Genomic DNA, 22,969 nt, shown 5'->3' on the forward strand with positions numbered 1-22,969 from the left:
GAAGGGTATATAAATTGTGAATCCACAGCCAAAGATGGGGTCTTTGTCTAAGAGAAATGACCAACCTTTTATTAATAAAAATGCTGGCCTTTTTAATAAAATGATTAAAATATTCAGAAATTATCTTAAACTTTAAAAAATATTTATAAAGATGCAGTGGTTTTATTGACTCCATGAACAATACAAGTCAGTAGAGTGATGTGGGTTGTCAAAACTCAATATGGTCTTAAGAGAAGCAGTTTCCAGGAATAACTTTTGAACTGTTGTGTTCAGTTCTGAAAAGACACTGATGAGTTAGAAAACATCCAGAGAAAAGTAAGCAGAATAGTGAATAGAAAGTCTTTGCAATGGATGAATTGGCTGAAAGAACTAGGTCTGGTGAGCATGAAGGAGAGAAGGATAAAATGGGTGGGTATTTAAATATTTAATAGACTGCCAAGAGGGAAAGAGTTTGCATGTATTCTGTTTAATCATAGAGAGCTGAATAGGGAATAAAGGGTATAAATTGAAAATAGTAGATTTTAGGTTTGATGCCCTGAAATTGATAGCCAGAGTTATCCAAGAAGGGGATGAGCTGCCTTAAGAGGGAGTAGTTTTTCTCCCAGATGACTACTTGTCAAATGTGCTGCAGGAGGAATTCTGGTTAGAGTCTGGGCTGAATTAAGAGGCCACCAAGGTCCCTTCTAACTCTGAAATTCTGACATTCTTTGACAACAATGCCTACTCTCAAGGCACACACTTTCATAGTAAGAATGACATGTATACAAATAAATATGTTAGAAAGTTATATAGACACAACAGTAATAAATTCAATTGAAGTATAAGCTTTATGTGCATAATGATAATAGATTGAACATATATATAAAACTTGTATGCTTTATCATATGATTCTCACAACAACCCTTTGAAATAGATATTATTATTATTATTATTATTATTATCTTTAATTTACATAGGAGGAAACTTAGAGAGATAATAAATGAATTGCCTAGGGTCACATGCTTAGTAAATTTATGAATCAGGATTTGAACTCAGGTCTAGGGTCAGAAAGGAACAAGAACTTGGGAAGGGAGGGAACCCTACCTGGGGGATCAGAAAGACCTATTCTGACTGTGCTCATTTTTCCAGAATCTTTGACTTAAACTTCTTACAAGTTGAATTCCCATTTACTATGGGATAATATCCCAGAGTTCTAGGAGAATGACTTATTGTGGTTTAGAAGAAAAAGAATTATAATGTGAACCAAGAGATCTGGGTTTTAACTCCTTGCTGTCTTGCTGAATTTTTATATAGTTTACAGAATGTCACGTGCCTTCTCTGAAATTAGGATATCCTCTTAAAATTCTCTGAATCTGGTCTCTCTTAGCTCTTAAACTTTCTTATTACTAGAAATTCAAATATTAGATTCCCATTCCACTTGGGATAGAAGCAGGGTGTGCTGGGGATAGCTCTTACAGGGTTTGCAAGATCCAATTTTAAAATTTTCAGTGTGAGTAATTACACCTCAGAAATGAGCAAATATTTCAAATCAAGGCTTTAAAGAGTGAATGAGAAAATGTTAACAGTGGGGATTAAAGTTTAAAATATGACCTGCATACATGGATTATTTTTTTTTTTCTTTGAGAACCAATTTTTAAAAACAAATTTAGCAGCAGACGATGGGATAGAGGCCAATGATCATGGCACATCTCAACTTCTTAAAATAACCTCTATTCTCTGCTACCAATTTCCTATATCTTCTGCAGTAGAATTTCTGTCCTAACTGCTTCATTGAAAATGTTCTTTTCAAGGTCCTATACATACCAAAAATATTTATAGTGAAATGTTTTTGGTGGTGGCAAAAAACTGGAACCAAAGGCAATATTGGTCCTTCTCTTCTTCCAAACTTCAATATTTCTGTCAAAAAAATCTTCTGGTCTTCTAGGTCCATAATATTAGCATTATCCTTGGCTCCTCACTCTTGTTCAACTCATATATCAATTCAGATGCAAAAATTTGATGTTTCTGCATCCACAACATCTCTTATATCTAACCTTTTGCACTCATATAGCTATCACTTTATTTAAACTCTTCAATACCTTTTTTCTATATAATTGCAACAAGTTCCTAATTGGTTTCCATACAGCTTCCAAAGTAATATTCCTTAAACATTGATTTAACCATATGACTGTACCACTCCATCAACTGCAGGGACTCCTTTTTTTCAAAGAGCAGAAAATATAATTCTATGCTTAGCTTTAATAGATCTTGAAGGTCTGACCTAATCTACATTTACAGTCTAATTGAAAATGATTTCCCATCTTTTACCCTGAGATCCAGTCAAAATGGCATGTCTTCTGTTTATCATATAACATCTGTCTTTATGCTTTTATATTGGCCATTCCAAATTTCTGGAATGTGCTGCCTTCCTTCTATCTTTACCTCTGAAGCCACTAAGTGGTAAAATAGATAGACCATTGATCCTAGAGATAGGAAAAGCCAAGTTCAAATCCTGCCTCTGATATTTTTCAGCTCTCTGACCCTGAGTCATGGTAGCCTCTTTCAGTCTCAATTTCCTCATGTCTAAGTTATGGCATATGAATGTAATGGAATATTACTGCACTGTAAGACAAAGATGACTGTGATGAATGCAGAGAAGCATGGGAAGACATAACAACTGCTGTGATAAGATAAAATAAGCCAAATCAGAAAGACAACATACACAATAACTACAGTAAAGAAATAACACCCCCTCCCCAACAAAACACTGAAACTTAATGGCATGAAATTATAGCAAAAATTATAACAAAGCCCCAAAGAGCTTTGAAAATCCTATGATTCCTAGAATCTAGGATCCCTCTCTGCTTACTACTATATCTAGAGCAATATGCCATGCTAGCTGTTTGATCTAGGAGGTCAACCTGAATTCATAAAATTCTCTTTAAAATATAAACTGTCACAATCGAGACTTCCCTGGGTAGGTCTTCTCTTGTGTTACCTGCAGCTCCAGCCATGTGCTCATCCATACTGAGCAATAGCTCCCAGGCTGCAGGCTGGATGTCTCCATACATCTCTTCTGTTAGAATTGGTGCTGCCTTGATTAGCAGAGACAAGGGAGCTGGAGATAGGCTCATTACCTTGGGGGGGAAAAAAGAAGAAACCTATCATATTTCAAAAGCATTTTAAATGAGGTGAATATGGAGTTACAAATTTGACAGGCTCTCTGACATACTTTTTCCTAGTCCTTTTTCTAAATGAGAATAAAATATCATCTAAAAGCAAAATTATTTAGATGATGAGGCATAATAGGACTCTTCATATCAAAAAGTGACTGGTTATTTGCAGATTGATTAAAAGAAATTTGTATTTTAATATCTATTTCTTTCTAAAGTTTCGGGGTAGAGTCAGTGAAATAAACTGTTTTCTGGTTAGTAGAATGATGCACAGTAAAAGAAAAAATATCTCCTCATGTCCAAATTCTGCATTGATATTGGTCAGGGGTTGTTGTTACAATATTGTTGGGCATTTTTTATCAATGGTTTTAAATTTAAGTGATATGCTTACAAATTTATATATGACACAAAGGTAGAAAGGAGAGCAAATAGAGTAGATGAAAATATCAGTATCTGCAAGAATCTTTACAGGCCAGAACACTTGGGTTAATAAAATTCTGTAGGGATACATGTAAAGTCTTTCACCTGGGGTTAAAAAAATAAATTTTACAAGAATAAAAGGGGAGGGGATCAGGGAACACATAGACAGTAGTTTTCTGCTGCACTTCCGATTCATTTCTACAGGACTTTCTCTAGCCTCCTCTCCAGCTCTCTTATATAAATGTTGTGTTTCTTCATTAGAACGTAAACTCCTTGAGAGCAGGGATTATTTTTCCACTCGTTTGTATTCCCAAAGCTTAGTATAGTATCTGGAAAATAGTAATCACTGAAAAAATGCTTTTTAACATGACTGAAGAAAATCTGCTAATTTTAACTGGATGGTAAACTCAATAAGAGTCAGCAGGGAGATGTGGCCAACAACCCCCCACCCCCAATCTTCCTCCTCCCCACAAAATAAACAACTAATGAGATCTTGGACTTCATTGAGAAGGGCAGACCTTCTAGAAGAAGGAAAATGAGAGTCCTATCACTCTGCTCTTGTACAGAATGCCTACTACATTCTGAGCACCCTGGCAAGTTGTAGAGAGAATAAAGGATGGTGAAAGTTGAGCCCAAAGAAATCAGTTGAAACCATTCTCTATGTTTAGAATGAAGCAAAGGAGACTCAGGGAGGGGCAATGTGATTGTTGTCTTCAAGTATTTGAAGTGCTGTCATGGGAAGGGCCAATTAGACCACTTTTGTTTGACCCCAGAGGGTATGAGCCACAGAAAGACTAATTTAGACTGATGTCAGAAAAGAACTTCTTAGTAATCTGAATTGGCCAGAGAGGACTGTCTCAAGATGTAGTGACGTTCCCACAGTCTCCCTCCTCCCTTTGAACAGAGACTGGACAACCATTTGAACATGGGTTGTTCTTGTAGACTACTGAGAGTCTTTCCAATACTTAAATTGTGTAATTCTGTGAATTTATTTCATTTTCTAAAAAATCCAATTTCTCTCCAATTTATAAATGGGCTATTCCAAAATATTGTTTGTTTGTAGTTTTGGGATTCCAAATGCATTTTCCCATTGAAATGATATTATAAATTATAAGCAGGTTTTATGGGCTAACCTGGGAACATAATTAAAATTTAGAACACTGTTTTTGTGGAAAGATCTAAGCTAGAATTAAGGATCCACAAAAGCATATTTTCTGATAGGCATTAAAACATTTAAACATTTCATCCTACCAACCACAGCGAAATGTTTCCCTTGAAGCTTCAGTGTCGTGGAGATCCCTGGCCACAAACCCAGAAAGATATTTATCTTGAGTGAACCAGTGGTGGTGGTGGGGCACAGGAGGGAGGAAAATGCCTCTGACTCCAACAGAAATGGTCATTTGTATTTATGTTTGTTCTTTTCTTTCTTTTTCCTCAATCTTGATTATTTAATAAAAAACTCTACACTGTCCTTTCCCCTTAGATCCCTGGTCCCCTTATTATATTGCTGATTATGCCCTGCTAAACCTTAGCTTTGGATCACTCCCACCATCTCCCACCTTTGCTCCTACATATGTGGGCTGAAGGAAGGGGGAGAGAATCATACCATTGTTCTGATTGAGTCCACTCTAAATTTGTGTCACATAATTTCAACTGGGCCTTCCTTGTTGCTAGGCAATTTTTGCATACCTTTATTATCCATTCACTATAGCATTCTCTACAGTGGCTCTTCTAAACCTTTTCATCCCTTCTCAAGCTTCCCATGTTTCCCTCCCCCATCCTCTTAACTGAGCAACTTGAAATTATTTGTCCAAAACAGAATCCATTATCTTCCTCCCTTAATTGCCCCTATTTCCAAAACTTCCCTGTTGCTGTTAAGGGCACTCTGCCTCCCCCCACTCCCAGCCCTCCCAGGCTCAAAATTTAAGTATCATTCTCACCTTCCCACTATCTCTCGTCCCCATAGCCAATCTAATTGCCAAGGTTTGATGACTTTGTCTTTGCAACATCTCTTTTTTACACTTTTTGCCACATCTCTTAATTATATCTTGTTCTCTTCTCTGATATAGGCCCTCATGAACTTGCTCATGATCTATCACAGTAGCCTGCTGGGCAGTGACCCCTCCAATCCATCCTCCATTCAGTCGCTTGCTTTGTTCTACTTTGAAACAATTACATCAGAGCTCTTATCACCCTCTTCCTATTTCAATAAACTCAAGGAACTCCCTTATCAGATGTATTAAATATGAAATCCTCTATCTGGTATTCAGAGCCTTTCATAACAACTTTCCCACCTCCCATCTTTCTGGTACTTTTACATATTATTCACTACCACATACTTTTTGATTCTGTGATGCTGACCTCCTTGCTGTTCCAAGAACTCTAGCTCTTGGCTCTGGGCTTTTTCTTCTGGTTGTCTATGTCTGGAGTACTTTCCCACTTCATCTTTGCTCATTGGTTTCTCTTGAGTCCCAGCTAAAAGCTTTCCTAGTGCTTAGTTCTAGTGCTTTCCTTATTTTAAAAATCTCTTATTTATTTTGCATATTGCTTGTTTGTGCATTTGTTTGCTGTCTTCCTCATTAGATTACGAACTTGAGTTCAAAGATTTTTGCCTCTTAATATTCCCAGTTCTTCTCATTTTGCTTCATATCAAGTGGGCACTCAATTACAGCTTATTATCTGACTGAATGTATGCTTTTTGTTTGTAAGTATTAATTTTGAAATGACTGTCAGCATGTTACTAATGAATGTGATGCAATGATCCATACCTGATGTCTGATGTATTTTAACATTCCAGAGTCCTTTTTGCCTTCTAGATTAGTCTCTGTAACTCTCTTCTTCAGAGAGGGTGTCCTCAGGCAGGACTTATCTGAGCACTGAAAAGAATATGACATCTAAATTAAAAAAGGAAAAGATTTCAGGTGTGGATATATCTGGAAACAAAATAAAACCTCTCTCCATTATAAACAAATCCCTCAGATCTCCTTCTAGTCCAAAAGTTGCTGAAAGTCAAGAGAAGACATCTTCATTAACAAAAAGATCATTTAAGAGACACTCAACTTAACACATCTGGTTTTACAATGTAGAAAACACTTTCTGCCATTTTCTTCTTGATCAAGACCTCAACCCCGGTCAAGTTGGGTTCGATCCTGCCTCAGATATTTAATAATAGCCAAAATTTACATACCTCTCTATGGCTGGCAAAGCACCCACATATATTCTGAATTCAATTCTCACAGCAGCTCATGTAAGGTAAGGATTATTATTATCCCAATTTTGCAGATGAAGAAATTAAGACTGACTGATTTGCTTAGCTTTACATAGCTAACTGGAGGTTGGATTCACACAATCTATGAGATCCTGAGCAAGTCACATAAACTAATTGTATTATTTTGGATGTCACAAATCCTTGCTGAGTTTGTTTCTTCCTGATAAAATGGGATATTAATACTACCACCTCACTAGGTTATTTGCATAGACCAAATGAGATGCAATAATAATATATATAAAGTAATGTGAAATAATATTATGCTCAAGACTTAAAAATTCCACATATTGTTATTGTTGCTACTTGCTATATTTTTATTCTATCAGTAGAAAACTACTGGTTTAAGCTCTTTAGCATTTTAAAAAAAATTTTGGTTGACCCTTCTGAAATCAGAGAAGCTGCTGGAAGTATGGATCCTGAATGAGAACAGACATTCATTTACACAGATCTAAGTCCTTCTGACCTTCAACCATGTTTCAGGGGCTCTATCATGTGGGAAGAGGATAAAGAACTCTCCCTCCCTGGTGTCAATACATGGCGGTGGTTTCAGTGTTCGTTCTTTCCCCTGGGCGTGGGTTGAAACTTCTTCAGCCTATGCCAAGGGAGAAGAATTGTGCTTCTGGCTCACTCTTGAATGGGGTTGCAGAGCTATTCAGAGAAGAGGTAGCACAGAGTTCCAGGAAAGTCTATAAAGAGTTTGACCCCAAGGGATTACAACATTGAGTTTATGTGAATAGGATGGCTCCATCTTTACCAAAGAATATACTTTGAAACATGTGAGTCAGAGCTCATGTCGTGTTCTCTAAAGACAAAAAAGAATGCAGGTGCAGATTTCAGAACAGTACAATTTGTGACAAGGAGATTCACATACTGCTTTTTTTTTCTGGGAATGTAAAAGCAATTCCTAGAATAAAGTGTATGCTTATATAAGTTAATTTGGAGGCTGCTTTCAAATTGTCTATGTACAAGGAGAGTCATTCCCTCATAGGAGTGCCAGGGGGAAATTAGTCTCAATTTTGAATAATGATAATAATGACAACAGAATAATAACTTTCATTTAAACTGAATGTCCCCAAAGTCTTATTACAGTGTTGATCTTTTAAAGCTTAAGCTTTTGGGACATTCTATATAGCATTTTATGTTTTATAGAATATTTTCCTCATAACAATATGAGACAGGGCAGATATTGTTATACCTATTTTTTTAGAATAAGATCTATTCTTTCATTGGAACTTATTTAGAACTTCCAGGAAGGCAAATCCTTTTATCATCACCGCTTAGCATTTGCCTTGAAACCTCCGAGCCTTACAGAGTTTCACCTTGGAGGTCACTGAGACTTAGACGTGTAATGTGTGTCAGAGGAAGGAATGGGATGCCAAACTCCTCTTCGTCTCTCAAATAAAATTTGCATTTTACAGTTAAGGACAATGAGACTCAGGGAAGGTAAATGACTTTTTTTTTTCATTTCCCAGGCCATCCATGTTTTCCTTCCTCTGAAATTTCCCTCCACTGTAGAGTTTTCCAGGCCTCATCCATCTTGCTACAGCATCTTCCCTTGGAAAGTTCATTCTGGCCCTGAACTTCCCACAATGGAAGTAAACATCCATTCCTTTCACTCCCTTCCTCTTACTGGTCAGTTTCCTTCCAGAACCTACAATTTAAGGATAGTGCTTAAGTCTGCCAGATGTTTGTTCCCATTCCAGCCCCACACCTGATTCTGGACTTTCTCCATCATATCTCTGCATAGTTACTTTCTCCTCCCATTTCCTTTCCCCTTTCAGCATTTTAAACGTGTTTTGTCTTCCCTTTTTAGAGTGTAAACTTCTTGAGGTCAGGGACTATAATTCTGCTTGTATTTGTATTTCCAGTTTAATAAAGTGCTTGGTAAACAATAAAAAGCTGATCCTTGGATGTTCTATTCATGCTGTGATTATATAACAGAAGTTTTGATTATATAACAATGTTTTAATAGCTGTATTTCAATATGATTGGTTTCCTTTTTAAAGTCTATGTATTTTATTCATTTAAAAATATTTTTTTGAGAAGGGTTTCCATAAACTTTGCCAGCCTCTCAAAAAGGTCTATCACTGTCTGTTTAATCTATCCGTCTCACTCTCTCTGTCTTTCTCTATCTCCCTGTCTCTATCTCTGTTTCTGTCTGTGTTTTTTTTCACACATACACACACACACATGCTTAAGGACCCCTGGTGTAGGATTTTCTATTAAAACAAAGTGGTTCTATGAATATTTGAAGACATCAAATGAATCTGAAAATAGCAGATGTAGACCAAGCCATGATTTTGACCCAGGACCTATAGATAGAATTTATGTTAGTAGAAGACCACAGTTCAGACATTTTTGGAGCAATACTCCCAGATGGGCTTCTGGGCCAGAGGGAATAATTTTAGAAAGTTCTCTGAAAAAGTTATATTACATCAAGAGAGTATGATAGCTCCCCCCCAAAAAACTGGAGTCTTCCCCTAAATACTCCCCCCCCCCAATAATATAAAAGGTATTATTCAAGACTCATTGTGGGATTTTTTTTAGAAAATTGTGCTGAGCTTAATGGTTAAGATCTTGTTTCTTGTTTTTTTAAATGTAACTCCTATTTGGAGCTCTGACTAGAATAATAACAAGTGATATAATTGCTGCCAATATTTGATTGACTGGTGCAAAGATTTTTTTTTTCAAGTTCCTGTGGGGAATTGATCCAAGAGAAATATTTTATCCCTAAAAGGTAATACTGGTCCTTCTATGGTATGAGCATCTCTAACACAAGTGTTAGCATATGTTTTAATGAAGCATTAAAGAAAACCAATGGATAGTTATGCTGCCCTAGCATATTTTAAAGTAATGCAGATAATATATCACTTTTGTGAATAATTTTCAAGATCTGAAAATATTTTGCTTGATTTATATAATATGAATTGTCCTCAGCATTGACCATTTTCTCTCTTCCTTTGTAATCCTCAGCAACTTCAGTCCTTTTTCCTATTACTATGGCAATAACATCGACTCATATTTATATTGTACTTTAGGATTTGCCAAGTACTTCCCTTATACAAACCCTGGGAAATAAGTAGTGCAAGTATTATTATTTTTTTTTATAAATAAAGAAAATGAAGTTGAGATAAGTTCGATGATTTGCTAGCGCTCATACAGTCAATAAAAATACCTAAACTTGGATTTGAATTCAGTTTTTCCTACTGAATCAACAATTTTTTAACTTCTTCAATATAGAATACTGAATATGTTATATTATATAGCATATATTATTAATATAATTATATTGTTATATGCCATATTATATCATTTAATGTTAAAATGTATTATTATAATATATTATATGTTAAATAACATGTATTTAATATTATGATAGGTTTTATATTATTTATTATTATTTCACATTATTTATTCTATCTAGAGATGTATGCAAGAATATAAAAAAGAGAAGAAAATGTATTGTGTTTAAGGAGCTTCCAGTCTGGTTGAGTAAGTGACAGATGTCAATAAATGACAGAAGTAAAACAACATCCCCAAAGGAATGACGGCATAATACAAACAGAGGCTATGTGAGTGCTGAGATATGAATTAGTGGAGTGATCAAAACCAGATGGGCCAAAAAATACACTCCTTTTTTCATAAATACAGTTTGCTCTACAAACACATGTGAAGAACAACAAGAATGAGAAACAGAATGCTGAATAAGATGCTGCTTATTAGACTTTGCCTGATTCTTGTTAGCCCTGCAGCTTTATTACTTTGCTGACCTGTTTTCATTGAGGTTTCAGACCTGAAGGCTAGTGTTCGTTTTTATGACTGATATGGAATAGGTTAAAGTAAATATCCTGAGAAAAAAGATAGATTGTGAAGAAGGATATCAGGATTTGAGAAGACTATATTGCTCAAGAAATGAAGGACCACAAGTACCATTTGGAATCGGTTTGGGAAGGTTAATAAATGTTGCCAATGGCTTTAGAAAAGAATCAGTTAGACTTGTTTTTGTTTTCCTCTCAGGAATATAAAGGACTAGAAGCCTTTCCAAGTTTCCTGGAGACCAAATCTTATTTTGTGAGGATGACCCTGAGGTCATCATTGGCTGAGTGGCATGCATGGGTGATCAGCAACCTTGGCCTCTAAGGCTGATCAGCCAACAGCAAAGTGGAAATCAAAGAATTTTTATCACTTACCACAGACTGGTTAAAAACAATGACAAGAACAAGCAGGAAGATCACTTAGTTTTTGTTTATGCATTTGTTTAATACCAAACAAACCTCTCCATCTCTCTATATTCTGTGAACTTTGGAATAAACAGCTCTTTTTCTCCTTTTTGCTCCTGAAACTCATTTGTAACTAATGATGCTATGCTTCTTGTTTTCTGTTCCCTCTCAATTTAGGAACATTTTGTCCTATGATATCCTGTATTGCTCCTGTTCATTAAGGGCTTGATGTGGGTGTGTTTTTCTCTCTCAGCTGGATCATAAACTCCCTCAGGGCAGGTGCTGTCTTCTCTTTTGCACCCCCATTTCCCTTGTTTTCCAGCCCCAGATCTTGGTGAAGTGCTGAACCCTTGGCAGGTACACAGAAATATTTATTGATTTGGATAACTGACAAAGAAAATCCTTTGGTGAAATCACTGGGCAAACATGGTTGTATTAATGGCAGACATAATGGCTAGGGGCAAAAAGTTGTCTATTTTACCCCCAGGCTGGCAGACTGGTGATCTACTGCTTCCCAAGGACAGGTTTAAGATTTTGGGGTTTACATTAGCTCTGATAATTTCAACTGCTCAAATCTGGTGTTAAAATAAAGCTCAATATCAGGAAAATATTCTTTTTATATTCATAATTAAAGAGAATATTATATTCTCTTTAAAGCATTTCTTTCATCTCAACTAGCATTAGATATTCTATCATTTGTCAGTCAACAATCATAGGGGGAAACACTCCTTTGAGATGGGGATAGAGGATTCATTTAGTGAAAATAAGGACAAAAATTTTGTCCTTCTTTTGCCAGTTTTTGTACTAAATAACTCAGACACTGTAGCTTTATTGAAATTGTTAGGATCTATAGCTCCCTGTTCATTTTTAAAGAAACTTCTAAAGCAAAGGTATATAAACATTTAATGACAGTCTCTTTGACAGTCTGGTGAAATGAATGAATGGATACCTTTTCAGAATAATAGTTTTAAATGCATAAAATGAAATTTGTAGAATTACACAGGAAACCAATTATATTGATACATAAAATTTCATATATTCATTTGTTATACTAAAATAGTAATTATTTTTAAAGACAAATTCACACAGTCACTAAAATTATTCATGGTCTCTTGGGGTCCAAGGAATGTAAATTAAGAATTTCTCTTTTAAAGCCTTTATTTTCCCCATTATTGCTACATGCCAATTTTTATTTTTATTATTTGATTAAAAACTTAACTTTGAACTTCATTACAAACAACTAAACTTGATTAGCAACTATTTAAATTAATTTTAATGCATATGGTATTATAAGATTTATAGTTAATACTTTTAAAATCCTGTCAGAATTAATTTTTGTCCTTTAATTGTCATTTACATATGCTATTGCTATTCAACTATTGAATTCTCATTCTTTTCCCATTCTGAATTATTTCATAAAGATCTTTCCAGACTTCTCTTATTACATTAATGTATCTCAGTTTATTTAATCATTCTTCTGTTATTGGAAATTCAGGCTGTTTCTTATTTTTGTAATTAAAAATATTGTTGCTATAAAAATCTTTCCTGAGTCAAAGAACATTTTTTTTTATAATTTTTACTGAGTGCTGTCAGATAATTCTCCAAAAAGCATCCTACAAATTTACAACTCCACTGAGTGTACCTGTTTCTTCATAGTTCCAATAGCAGTGAATTTGGTTGGTTTTATTTATTTATTTTTTTTAACAATCCTTGAGGTAATATGTCAAAGTTTAAATATATTACTATTCACCTGGAAGAATGCTCTACCTCACAAATTATCAAAGAAATGTAAATTATAATAAATTCCATATTAATTGAGTTTTAAACTTACCTCTTTTTGTTTCTTGCCCCGAAAGGCCACATTATGAACTGTATTGTCTTCCCGGAGGGAATCCACAGTGTCCCCATATAGCAATTTGATGGCCCGTACCAGGCGAGCACAGGAACGACTGTGGTGGAGGTAGCAGTGAGGGTGGCAATAATCAATGTGTGTGCAGATGAAACTTTGCTGATTGCACAATAAGATCATGACCTGAAATACAAAAAACCCAATAGATTTTTCCCAACAACCAGGTAATTTTGGAAAGTGAAACTGCAGGGGATTGGAAGAGTTATTGAACAAGCTATCTTTCTGGACATAAAATCACAGTTTCGATAAAGGTGTAACTAATCTGTTTTTATCTCTCTGTATTAGTATCTGATTGGAAAAACACTGAAAAGAAGCAACTGAGGGGTGATTAGGGGGTGCAGTGGATAGAGCACTGGCCCTGGAGTCAGGAGTACCTGAGTTCAAATCTGGCCTCAGACATTTAATAATTACCTAGCTGTGTGACCTTGGGCAAGCCACTTAACCCCAGTGCCTCGCAAAAAAACAAACAAAAAAAAACAACTAAAAACAAAAAAAGAAGCAACTGAAGGCTTGAAGACAACCTTTCAAGAACTTAATCCATTCAATAATCCATCTATAATAGATTTGTATCATTTATTATTTATATTATGTATATATACATATTGATTTCCAAGTATTGCTAGGGATCTTAAACTTAATCCATTCAATAATCCATTTATAATAGATTTATAATAATTATTATATTATTTATGTTTATATATTAGTATATACATATATGTGGAGAGAGTTATATAGAGATCTTAAACTTAATTCATTTAATCATCCATCTAGAATAGATTTACATTATTATATTATTATATTATTTATTTTATGCATATATAGGTTTATAAGTATTGATAAAGAGAGATATTAAGCTTTATAGCACATACTTAAAGACCTATAATTGCAGAAGGAAACTATATGAAAGAATATAAAAATAACTATAATCAAGCAGAAAAATTGGGTAGAAAGGAACTCTAGAGACTGGGAAAAATTGGTCTTTGACTATGCTTCTGTTAAAGTACATTTCCTATTGATATGTACTGGTCATAATACTATTAGCTCTAAATGGTTTACAATCCTTGTCTGTGATTGATCTTTTAGTCATGGTCAAATGCCAAGGTGAATTTGTCAATATAATTTCAACTCCAGTTATTCTCTATTCTTTAGCTAAAAGAGATACCACAGATATTTTTGCCATTCTTAGGTCTTTGGTGGTGATAAAACTGGAGACCATCTTAGTGAAATTTCTTTCCCTTCAGAAGGCCAAAAAGTTGCTTAAAAACAGATTATTACTTCCAACATAGTGCCTAGTATACCTAATAAATGCCTGTTGACTTTACTTACATGAAGCCAGGACATATTCCTGTGGTAGTTTTCTTCAGTGCCAGTGTTACTCAGACCCTCAGGCTCAATGCTTGGCTCACTTGCACTCCAGGGGCTCCCTTCTTTAAAAGAAAAATACCACAAATATTTTGTTTTTCTCCTGTTGAAGTGACTGTATGTATGTGTGTGTATGTGAGTATATGTGTGGTAGAGCTGCCCATGCTTGTGAATCCAAAGGAAAACACTTGTGGTCAGACCACCCTTGCTCAGCTGGGGACCAAATAGAACAGAGATTCCACTGTTTTTAGAGATTGTAGGAGGATCTCTCCCCCTTGGCCACCAACATAACAGGCAATGACAAGGAGAGTTCAAGTTCATGGTTACCAGAAGGGTAAGCCACAGTTCATATTTGGAGAAAGGGGGAAGAAAAACAAAAGTAAATCCAATTCCTTTTATGTTGCTGAGATGCACAAATTATTGAGTTCACTGTGATGAAATTAGTCATTCATTGGCCAGGTATGCAAGCTGACATTGAACAAGAAGACCAACCCTCACACAGTGGCTACTGTCACTACCCCTTTCCTATTGCTTCTATGACTAGCGCCATCACCTTGGATAGTCATTAGTGCTAGGGGTCAGATCCCTTGGATACACAAGACCTGAGTAGGGAAATTAACCTTGCCCCTAAACTCACCAGGCTACAAATCCATGGGAATTCATGGGAATTCATGGGAGAGAATTTCTCTTAAAAGTCTACTACTCTAGGTCCTTCAGCTTCTGTCAAGCAGGAGTGTTCCTTAGCGTCCACATACTGGTACTGGATTGCCTCTGGACTCGATCAGCTAATGAATTTCATCAAACAACTGGTGAAGAGTTCCAATAACAAGGTTACGGTAGGGCTGCTTTCCTTGTAGCCAAAGCCTCACACAGATGTCTAGGCTCTAACTTTCCGTGACTGAATTCCTACTATTTGTTTACTTTGGGCCTGGCAATCTCTTCAGCCAGGAGGTGTTAGAGAATTCTCTTTTCTCCTCCCATTTATTTCCCTGTCCACCCATATCCTCTAGGTTACCTATATCAGTGACAGTGTCCCTGCTCTGGGACAGCTGCAGCTCCTCATTCTCAGACTCTGAGTCCTGCCGTGATAGCTTGGTACTCTTTAAGCTGCTGGCCCGGCGAATACTGGATAAGGAACCCCCCTTCTTCACCCGGAAACTGTGGGTTCCTTTAATCTGGAGCAAGCGGGAGCCTCCTATCCTGATCTTCCTGCTGGGAACTGCATTAAAAGAATAAGATAGGACTTCCCCCACTTAGTTCTCTCCATTCCAAATTGAAACCCCTGCCCTCCCCTATTGGCCACTATGGATAGAACCTTTTCTCTTGGCCAAGTGACTTCCTCCAAAGTCATTGCCACTGAAGAATTTTGTGAATCGGACTTAAGGCAGGGTCTACATTGATGATATGGGAAAAGTTTTTCTAGGACACAGTGCTTATCAATCTTAGGACCAACCTGTTCTTTACCTTGCCCCAGGTTCACAAGCATGAGTATGTCTTTGCAGCAGAGTTATCTAGGAGATCTAGTGGATTGACATGTCATTATTGTGCCATCTAAGAGAATGAATGACAACCTTTAAATAAAAATGTTTGTAATGAGACTTACAAGGTTCTTTGAGTTGCCATGTAAACCCATTCATTCTGGAATACCTTAAGAAATTAATACCCCAAGAGGTTCCTCTCTCTCCAAGCCAGCAGGAGGTCTCAGCATTGGCTCTTCAGCAAGGCCGCTAAAGGATCTGTTTTCGTTCTGGTGTTTTAGGTGAGCATGAATATGAAATGGCTCCATTTCCAATGCCCCTAGTGATTTCTCATGATCGTCCTCTCAGTCAAAAGGCTGGGTGGCATATGAGTCCAAATGTTGCAACACCCTGAGTCACCCTTCTAGTCTATATATACTGAGAAGAACATGCATTATTCATCTTTTAGTGTTCTGTGAGTGAGAAAAAGTGATCAGTAGAGGAAAAAAACAATTTTAGATGTGAAAACCTGACTTGTGTATTCAAGCCTTTTCTTTATACACACACACACACATATATATACATGTATATGTATAGTTAAATATATATATATGTATATATATATAAATATCTATATCTTTGGAAGACCTTATCTCAATTATCATTAATTCTCATTCAAAAGATTAGAAGGGAGAGTTTTTCAGAATTATAGTACATTAATGAACCAAGGGCCATATATATGTGACATGAGTTATGTTTTTCAAGAAACAAATAGAAAAAGATACTCAATTAATTATTGAGGTAGATATACAGCTTCAAATTAATTGAATTGAGTTTGAAGTCACATTTTTCTATTGAATCCAAATCAAACAAAAAAGTATCAGAAAAGTGACATTTTTTTTCCTACTGCTATCTCACACAAAGGCAATTGTATAAGTTTAATGTGATGGGACTGATACTAAAGTGCCAGTTAGATATACATGTTTATTGGACTATAGACCTCCCAGAGAAATTACTTTGGACTAATGTGGATACTTTCTTCTTTGATTCATTCTTGCAAATGACTAAAATTATCTCTATACAGATGGCACATTGAATTCCTTGGGGAACTCCTTTAGCACATCTGGATAGAGCTGGAGAAGATTATAATTCCCATAGCACAGCTGGACACAGCCAATGAAGACTTTATAACATCAGGCTGCATTTTAATTATAGCACAAAACCCTCCAGTGAATGTTTTCCACAGTTGTTTAGGCTTAATTACTACATCTTTGTTTCTATCTACCTGCAGAAAGGAGAAACAGAATAAAATTGTAATTTGCATCACTGCTAATACATGCTTTGGTCTATCAAAGCAATTTCACTACAGAGGATTTGAAAGGAAACAAGTAGATTGGTAGGAATACTTATTAATGGCAGTACCGTACCACTGTTTGATTTCATAGAATCTTTCAACCTAAAGCAGCATTGTCATAATTTAAAGAGATTTAAATAACATACACTTTGTTTTGAGGATTGGATAATATCCAATAAGATAAATAAGGACACATTTAGGAACCCAAAATAAGAATTTCTAATTTTTGAATTGGTAATTTATAACTAGGAAAAAAGGGCAGTGCTTGCATGTATGCTCTTTTATCCCTCTGGACTACAATAAAAAATGATTATGCAGCAATGAAATTTAACCTTTGTTTTCATGATAGCAAGTAATTAGCAGGAATGTGAAAAATTGATTGATACAGGGTCTTTCTTAATGAACTCAAATGAATTAATTTACCTATTTCTCTGCTTTGACCATGAATTCTTAACTAGGTACAGTTGATTACAGGCATGTAGACAGATCATCTGAATTTAGAATTCTTTTCCCCTCTGGTAAGTTTCTGTACATGTTGTCTAACCAACTGATACTGCAGCTGATTGATGGGTTCTCAGGGGTGATTGAGAATTTCTAAATCTAATGCTCCCTAGAGAGGATCTACAGTGACCACATAATTATATCATTATTGTCATCCAAGTTTTCTATCATTTATTCTCATAGAAAAATATAACTAGTGATATTTTCAAGAGAGGAAATCAAGGTGGGAAGTTCTGAAACAATTCACTTTTTGAAGAGTACCAAGAGTATCATGGTTTCCCACCCTGGGACCATTTGATAAACTCATTGAGTTTTTTTTTAAATATAAGCAAAATATAGTTTACTAAAGGCAAGCCTAATTTGAGACCACCAACTTGGAATAGAAACATGCTCACACTGGCCAAAATTTTTTTTTTAGGTTTTTGCAAGGCAAATGGGGTTAAGTGGCTCTCCCAAGGCCACACAGCTAGGTAATTATTAAGTGTCTGAGACCAGATTTGAACCCAGGTACTCCTGACTCCAAGGCTGGTGCTTTATCCACTGTGCCACCTAGCTGCCCACTGGCCAAAATTTTTTATTGATCATCCTAGTAATTAGTTTTTGATCATTCTACTAATTATCACAATCATTGCCATGGAATGACTAAATGAGCTCTCGTTTGCGACCTGCTTTGGCAATCACAAACCTTAGGCAATTCTTATTTCTAAAGAGGATCTCACATTACAGTTATCTTTGGTAGGGCCAAAATGGTCATCAGAAGCAATTTACTCAACCATTAATCCTATCCAGTATTTAGGTTTTGAGAAAACAGATGGTATGGAATCATTTAAATCATCAGGGAGTTCTGGTCTTAATGTTCAAGTTGGTTTTAGTAACTAATAATGATAACCTGCAAAATAAGCCAATGGAAGTTTAAATTTTTTAGGTAGTCTGCTTGATAAAGAGAACCTTCATGGAATGCTCTTTCCTTATCTATCTGTGTAATACATATACATATATATATATATATCTTCATTTTTACCTTATTTATATATATATGTATATATTTATGCTAATCATTTTTCTTTCTATATTGATCTACCAAATTTATAGGTGAGAAGCATAGGCATCATTTATTAGTGGGTAGGTATTTTGCAGATTCATCCTGGCAAAAAATCTATAATGTTTTAGTGTCCTTGAAGAAAATCACAAAACTAAAATAATTTCTAAGATAATAACTACTATAATAAAAATTATTTTAAAATGTCTTAGCCTTTATGTAATTTTGTAAAAATACTATAGGATCTTAGAATCATAGATTTAGAGAAAGAAGATCCTTAAAGGTCATCAAATCCACCTCTCTCATTTTATAAATGAAAAAGTTAAGGTTCAAAAAAGTTAAATTAGATCAATAGTCTCACCACTAAGTCTGAGGCAACTCACACTCAGGGGCCTTCTGAATCTAAGTCAAGCACTAACTATGACTATCTTCTCCTCTCCTCCTTCCCCACCACTTTATCTAATTCAACTAACTGAATCACCATATAGTCTTTAAGAGAATATACCAAATAACACTGACTGCATTTTATATTGCAACACTTGCATTGTGACAGTGTATGGAAAAATAGCATGAGATGTATTTTTAAAAAAAAGATGGAAAGCCTTCTGTTGTCCTTAGCAAATATAGCTAAGACTTTAACCTACTTTGATTAAAATTTTTTAATTAAAAAAGCTTTATTTTTTCTTTCCCACCTCCTCCATCTTACCCTCATTTTTCATATCCATTGATTTATAAGCTTTTGGGAATACTATAAGAGTCATACAATGTCATACAACTATGTAGATTTTATTGTATGTCACCAACTTCTAACACATTTATTTATAATATACACAAAAATTCCATCTTTTTTTCCAGATAACAGAGTTATAAATAAAAGATGGCCCAGGACACTACCATTCACCACAGACACTTGAGACTGCTGTTTTGGAATAAAGCAATGTTCTCTTGTTTTAATTTATGGAGGAAACCTCGAAAGGACAACTGAGATTAGGAATAAATGAAAAATCTTACATTGGTTTTTCTTTCATTTCCACCCCTGGAAATCAAGTCCTGATCTCAGTGTGTCCATGATTTGAGCATTATCTAAGCCAAGCCCTAGAGTCCCAAGACAATAGCTTCTTGGGAATGTTCATGACTTCCTTTCAGCACACACTTCTTGCAAGCTATATGCATTGCAAGAAATACTGAAACAAGAAAGTGTCTTAGTTTTTAACCTACCTTTCTTCTCCTCAACCCCTGTGTCAGACTTGAGGGTGTGACTGCTGCTATGGAGTGAGTCTTTAGGGTCTTCATTGTCATCCAGGATTCCAGCAAAGCTGATCTTCCTCTCATACCTGTGTCGGTCTAACTCAGGATCGAGTCGAAGTCGGCAGCTTTCCAGGTCCTGAAACACCAAGGTGGAACATTTAAAGGTATATTCCAAGAGGACAAAGTTTGGAAGGAGCAGAGTGATCTCCATTCAGTTATTACTAAGTCCTTAGTTATGACTGAATTTCTTTCCAGTGGATGCAAACTTTAGATTAGAACTGTAAATATCTATGGAATTTGTAGCATAACACTTCTCTCCCTGCCATCCCCCAATAATTTAAAAATACTCTAAAAACCCTCCTTTACAGCTCTAGCTGCCAGAGCTGGGGGGTGGGGGCTATATTGGCTGCACTCTTAGCATAGACTTGCTTCTGAATTTGATTTGAGTAATGGTGAGATCATAGGAACTATAATCTAATCTCTTCACTTTAAAGATGATGAAGCAGACTCAGCTACTGAAAGTGACTTGCCCAAGGTTTCATAGTGAAGTAAATGGCAGAATTGGGACTTGAACCCAGGTACTCTTACTCCAGATGCAAAGTTCTTTCCACTGTGACACACTTCCTGGGAGAACCATTTTTCACTCATTAGGCAATCTTACTTCAAGACTGGGAAAGTACAACATGGAAGGAAACTCCAAGTAAAATCCAGGTGGGTTATGCAGAGGAGTCAGGAAGACTCATCTTCCTGAATTCAAATCTGGCTTCAGACACTTATTAACTGTGCGAGCCTGGTCAAGTCATTTAATCCTCTTTGCTTCAGTTTCTTCATCTGCAAAATGAACTAGAGAAGTGAATGGTAAACTCCTTCAGGAGTTTTGCCAAGAAAACTCCAAATAGGGTCATGAAGAGTTGGATGTGGCTGAAAAATGACCAAACAACACAATAAGTAAAATATACAGCATGGACTCCTAAAAACAAGAAGATATGTTCATTATATGATCCTAGATGAAGCCACTTCTTGTGAAAGATGCCTTCATTTTGAAGGAGATTTAGCTTAAGAGTATCAGAATAATTGCTACCACCCTGAGTAGTTTCAGGAACTAAAATGATGATGCCAAACAAATATGAATTAATTCACCTACAAACTAGTAGAAAGAGGGCTGCACTCAATCAAGACGACCTAAGTTTAAGTTTCATGATATTGAATTTAAGTATCATGAAAAGATCACACTGAATGTAGACCCAGTAGATGTGGGTATGTCTGGTCTGCAGCATTTTCAATTTTTACTACCAGAGTTAAATTATTGCCCATTCTTGAACCCCAGTAATCTTATTTTAAAGATGAGTATGATAATACTTGTGGCATCTATTTCACAGAGTTGTTGTGATAAAATGCTTTGACATGTACCCATTTTTGCTATCTCTTTCATTTCTCAATCTCTAACATAATGCTTGATTTCCCATTCATTCATTCATTTACGCAGTCACTCATTTATTCATTTCTCAATTCTACCACATTACCTATTGGCAGTTAGGTGGCACAGTTGACAGAATGCCAAACCTGGAGTTGGGAGGAACTAAGTTCAAATCTGACCTCAGATGCTTACTATGTAAGCCTGAGCAAATCACTTTGACATAGTTTCCTCTTCTGTAAAAAGGGGATAACATTAATATCTGCTTTGCAATGTTGTTATGAGATTTAAATGTCATAGTAATTTTAAGATGCTTGGCATTTAGCAGGTGCTATATAAATATTAGCTACAATAAAAATTATTATTATTACCACCTATTCACTTCACTCTCTCCATAAGGATACTTTATCAAAAAAAAAAAAACTAAGACCATTCCCTGAACATTTCTTCTTATCTTAATTCCCACAAACATCTAACTCAACTGCTTTCTCCTTTATTCCCATCTTGGATGAAGAGGCATCCCTTGACAAGGAGAATCTCTTTGAATATACCCTTTTCCTGTCTCCTCCAGTAGATTTCCCCCACTCTCATCCCTACTCTCTAATCTCTTGGGCCCTTGCTTGTTGACTAATTTGCTGATAAATGAATTTTTTTAATGAAATTTTTTTGTTAATTATTTTTACTGAAAAATTTTAAATGAAATTTTTGATAAAAATTAATTATATTATCTACATTTAGGATTTGATTTCAATGAAAATCTGAAGAAGTTATTACTTTTCTCAGTGTTGTTAGTATGTAACAAATAGGATTTGACTGGTTTTGACAGTTTTCAATTAGACAAAATATTATGCTTAACATGTATGATTTCTCTTCTGTATAAGACTTATACATGGGTACTTCAGAAATGATTAAATTTATGAAAAAAATATGCCTAGAAAAACATAAATGCCATATGGAACATATTAGAATACCTTCAAAAGAAGTCTGGAAATTTAAATTGCCTCTCTGGAATTAATCCATTAAAATATATATAAAACAATGTTGTATTTAATTTTTATTTCCTAGTCAAAAATAATTAGTATTCATTCCTTATTTTGGACACAAAATAAAAATTGGATAATACTGCACTTCAATATGAATTATCTTCTCTTACTGAACTTTTTTGGGGGGGGTTCTTCATATCTAAAAACTAGGATTGTATTTGGAGTTGTTCCTGTAATTTTTTCCAATATAATTCTTTCTGATTAGACTTTGCTTAATTTTATAGGGTAGTAAAGTGGTTAGTGAAGTGAATATGTGACTAGTAAACTGAAACACCAAAAATAGGGTGAATAAATATGATAAATGAACGTGTGCTTTCTTTCTTTGTTATTTGAGTGGTATTTGCTTTCTGGGTACTATTTTAATAATATAGCTTGTATTTATGTAGCTCTTTACCATGCATGCACATGATTTCTTTGGATCTTCTCCAATGTGTGTGTGTGTATAATTTAAATATTATCCCCACTTTACAGGTAAGTAAAATGAGACTCATAGAAGTTAAGTAATTTGACTTTCTGCAAATCCAGTATATGACTAGTCCAAATCTTTTGACTCTTAGCTTTTGTGCTTTTCACATTACACTA

At 35.4% G+C, this 22,969-nt stretch overlaps 1 protein-coding gene across 1 annotated transcript in view; it reads right to left on the bottom strand.

Annotated features, from left to right (window-relative positions):
• The window catches only part of UNC80 (unc-80 homolog, NALCN channel complex subunit), a 214,262-nt gene that overhangs the window by 76,429 nt on the left and 114,864 nt on the right, over window positions 1–22,969 (bottom strand). Inside the window, exons 27-32 of the mRNA XM_074191473.1 lie at window positions 19,901–20,066; window positions 15,347–15,550; window positions 14,296–14,396; window positions 12,892–13,092; window positions 6,341–6,448; window positions 2,978–3,116 (exon numbers count right to left, since the gene is read on the bottom strand). Coding sequence (XP_074047574.1) covers window positions 2,978–3,116; window positions 6,341–6,448; window positions 12,892–13,092; window positions 14,296–14,396; window positions 15,347–15,550; window positions 19,901–20,066 — 919 coding nt within the window. The remainder of the gene's footprint in view (window positions 1–2,977; window positions 3,117–6,340; window positions 6,449–12,891; window positions 13,093–14,295; window positions 14,397–15,346; window positions 15,551–19,900; window positions 20,067–22,969) is intronic.

The sequence above is a fragment of the Macrotis lagotis genome, chromosome 6, assembly GCF_037893015.1.
Source record: "Macrotis lagotis isolate mMagLag1 chromosome 6, bilby.v1.9.chrom.fasta, whole genome shotgun sequence".
NCBI classification, from domain to species: domain Eukaryota; kingdom Metazoa; phylum Chordata; class Mammalia; order Peramelemorphia; family Peramelidae; genus Macrotis; species Macrotis lagotis.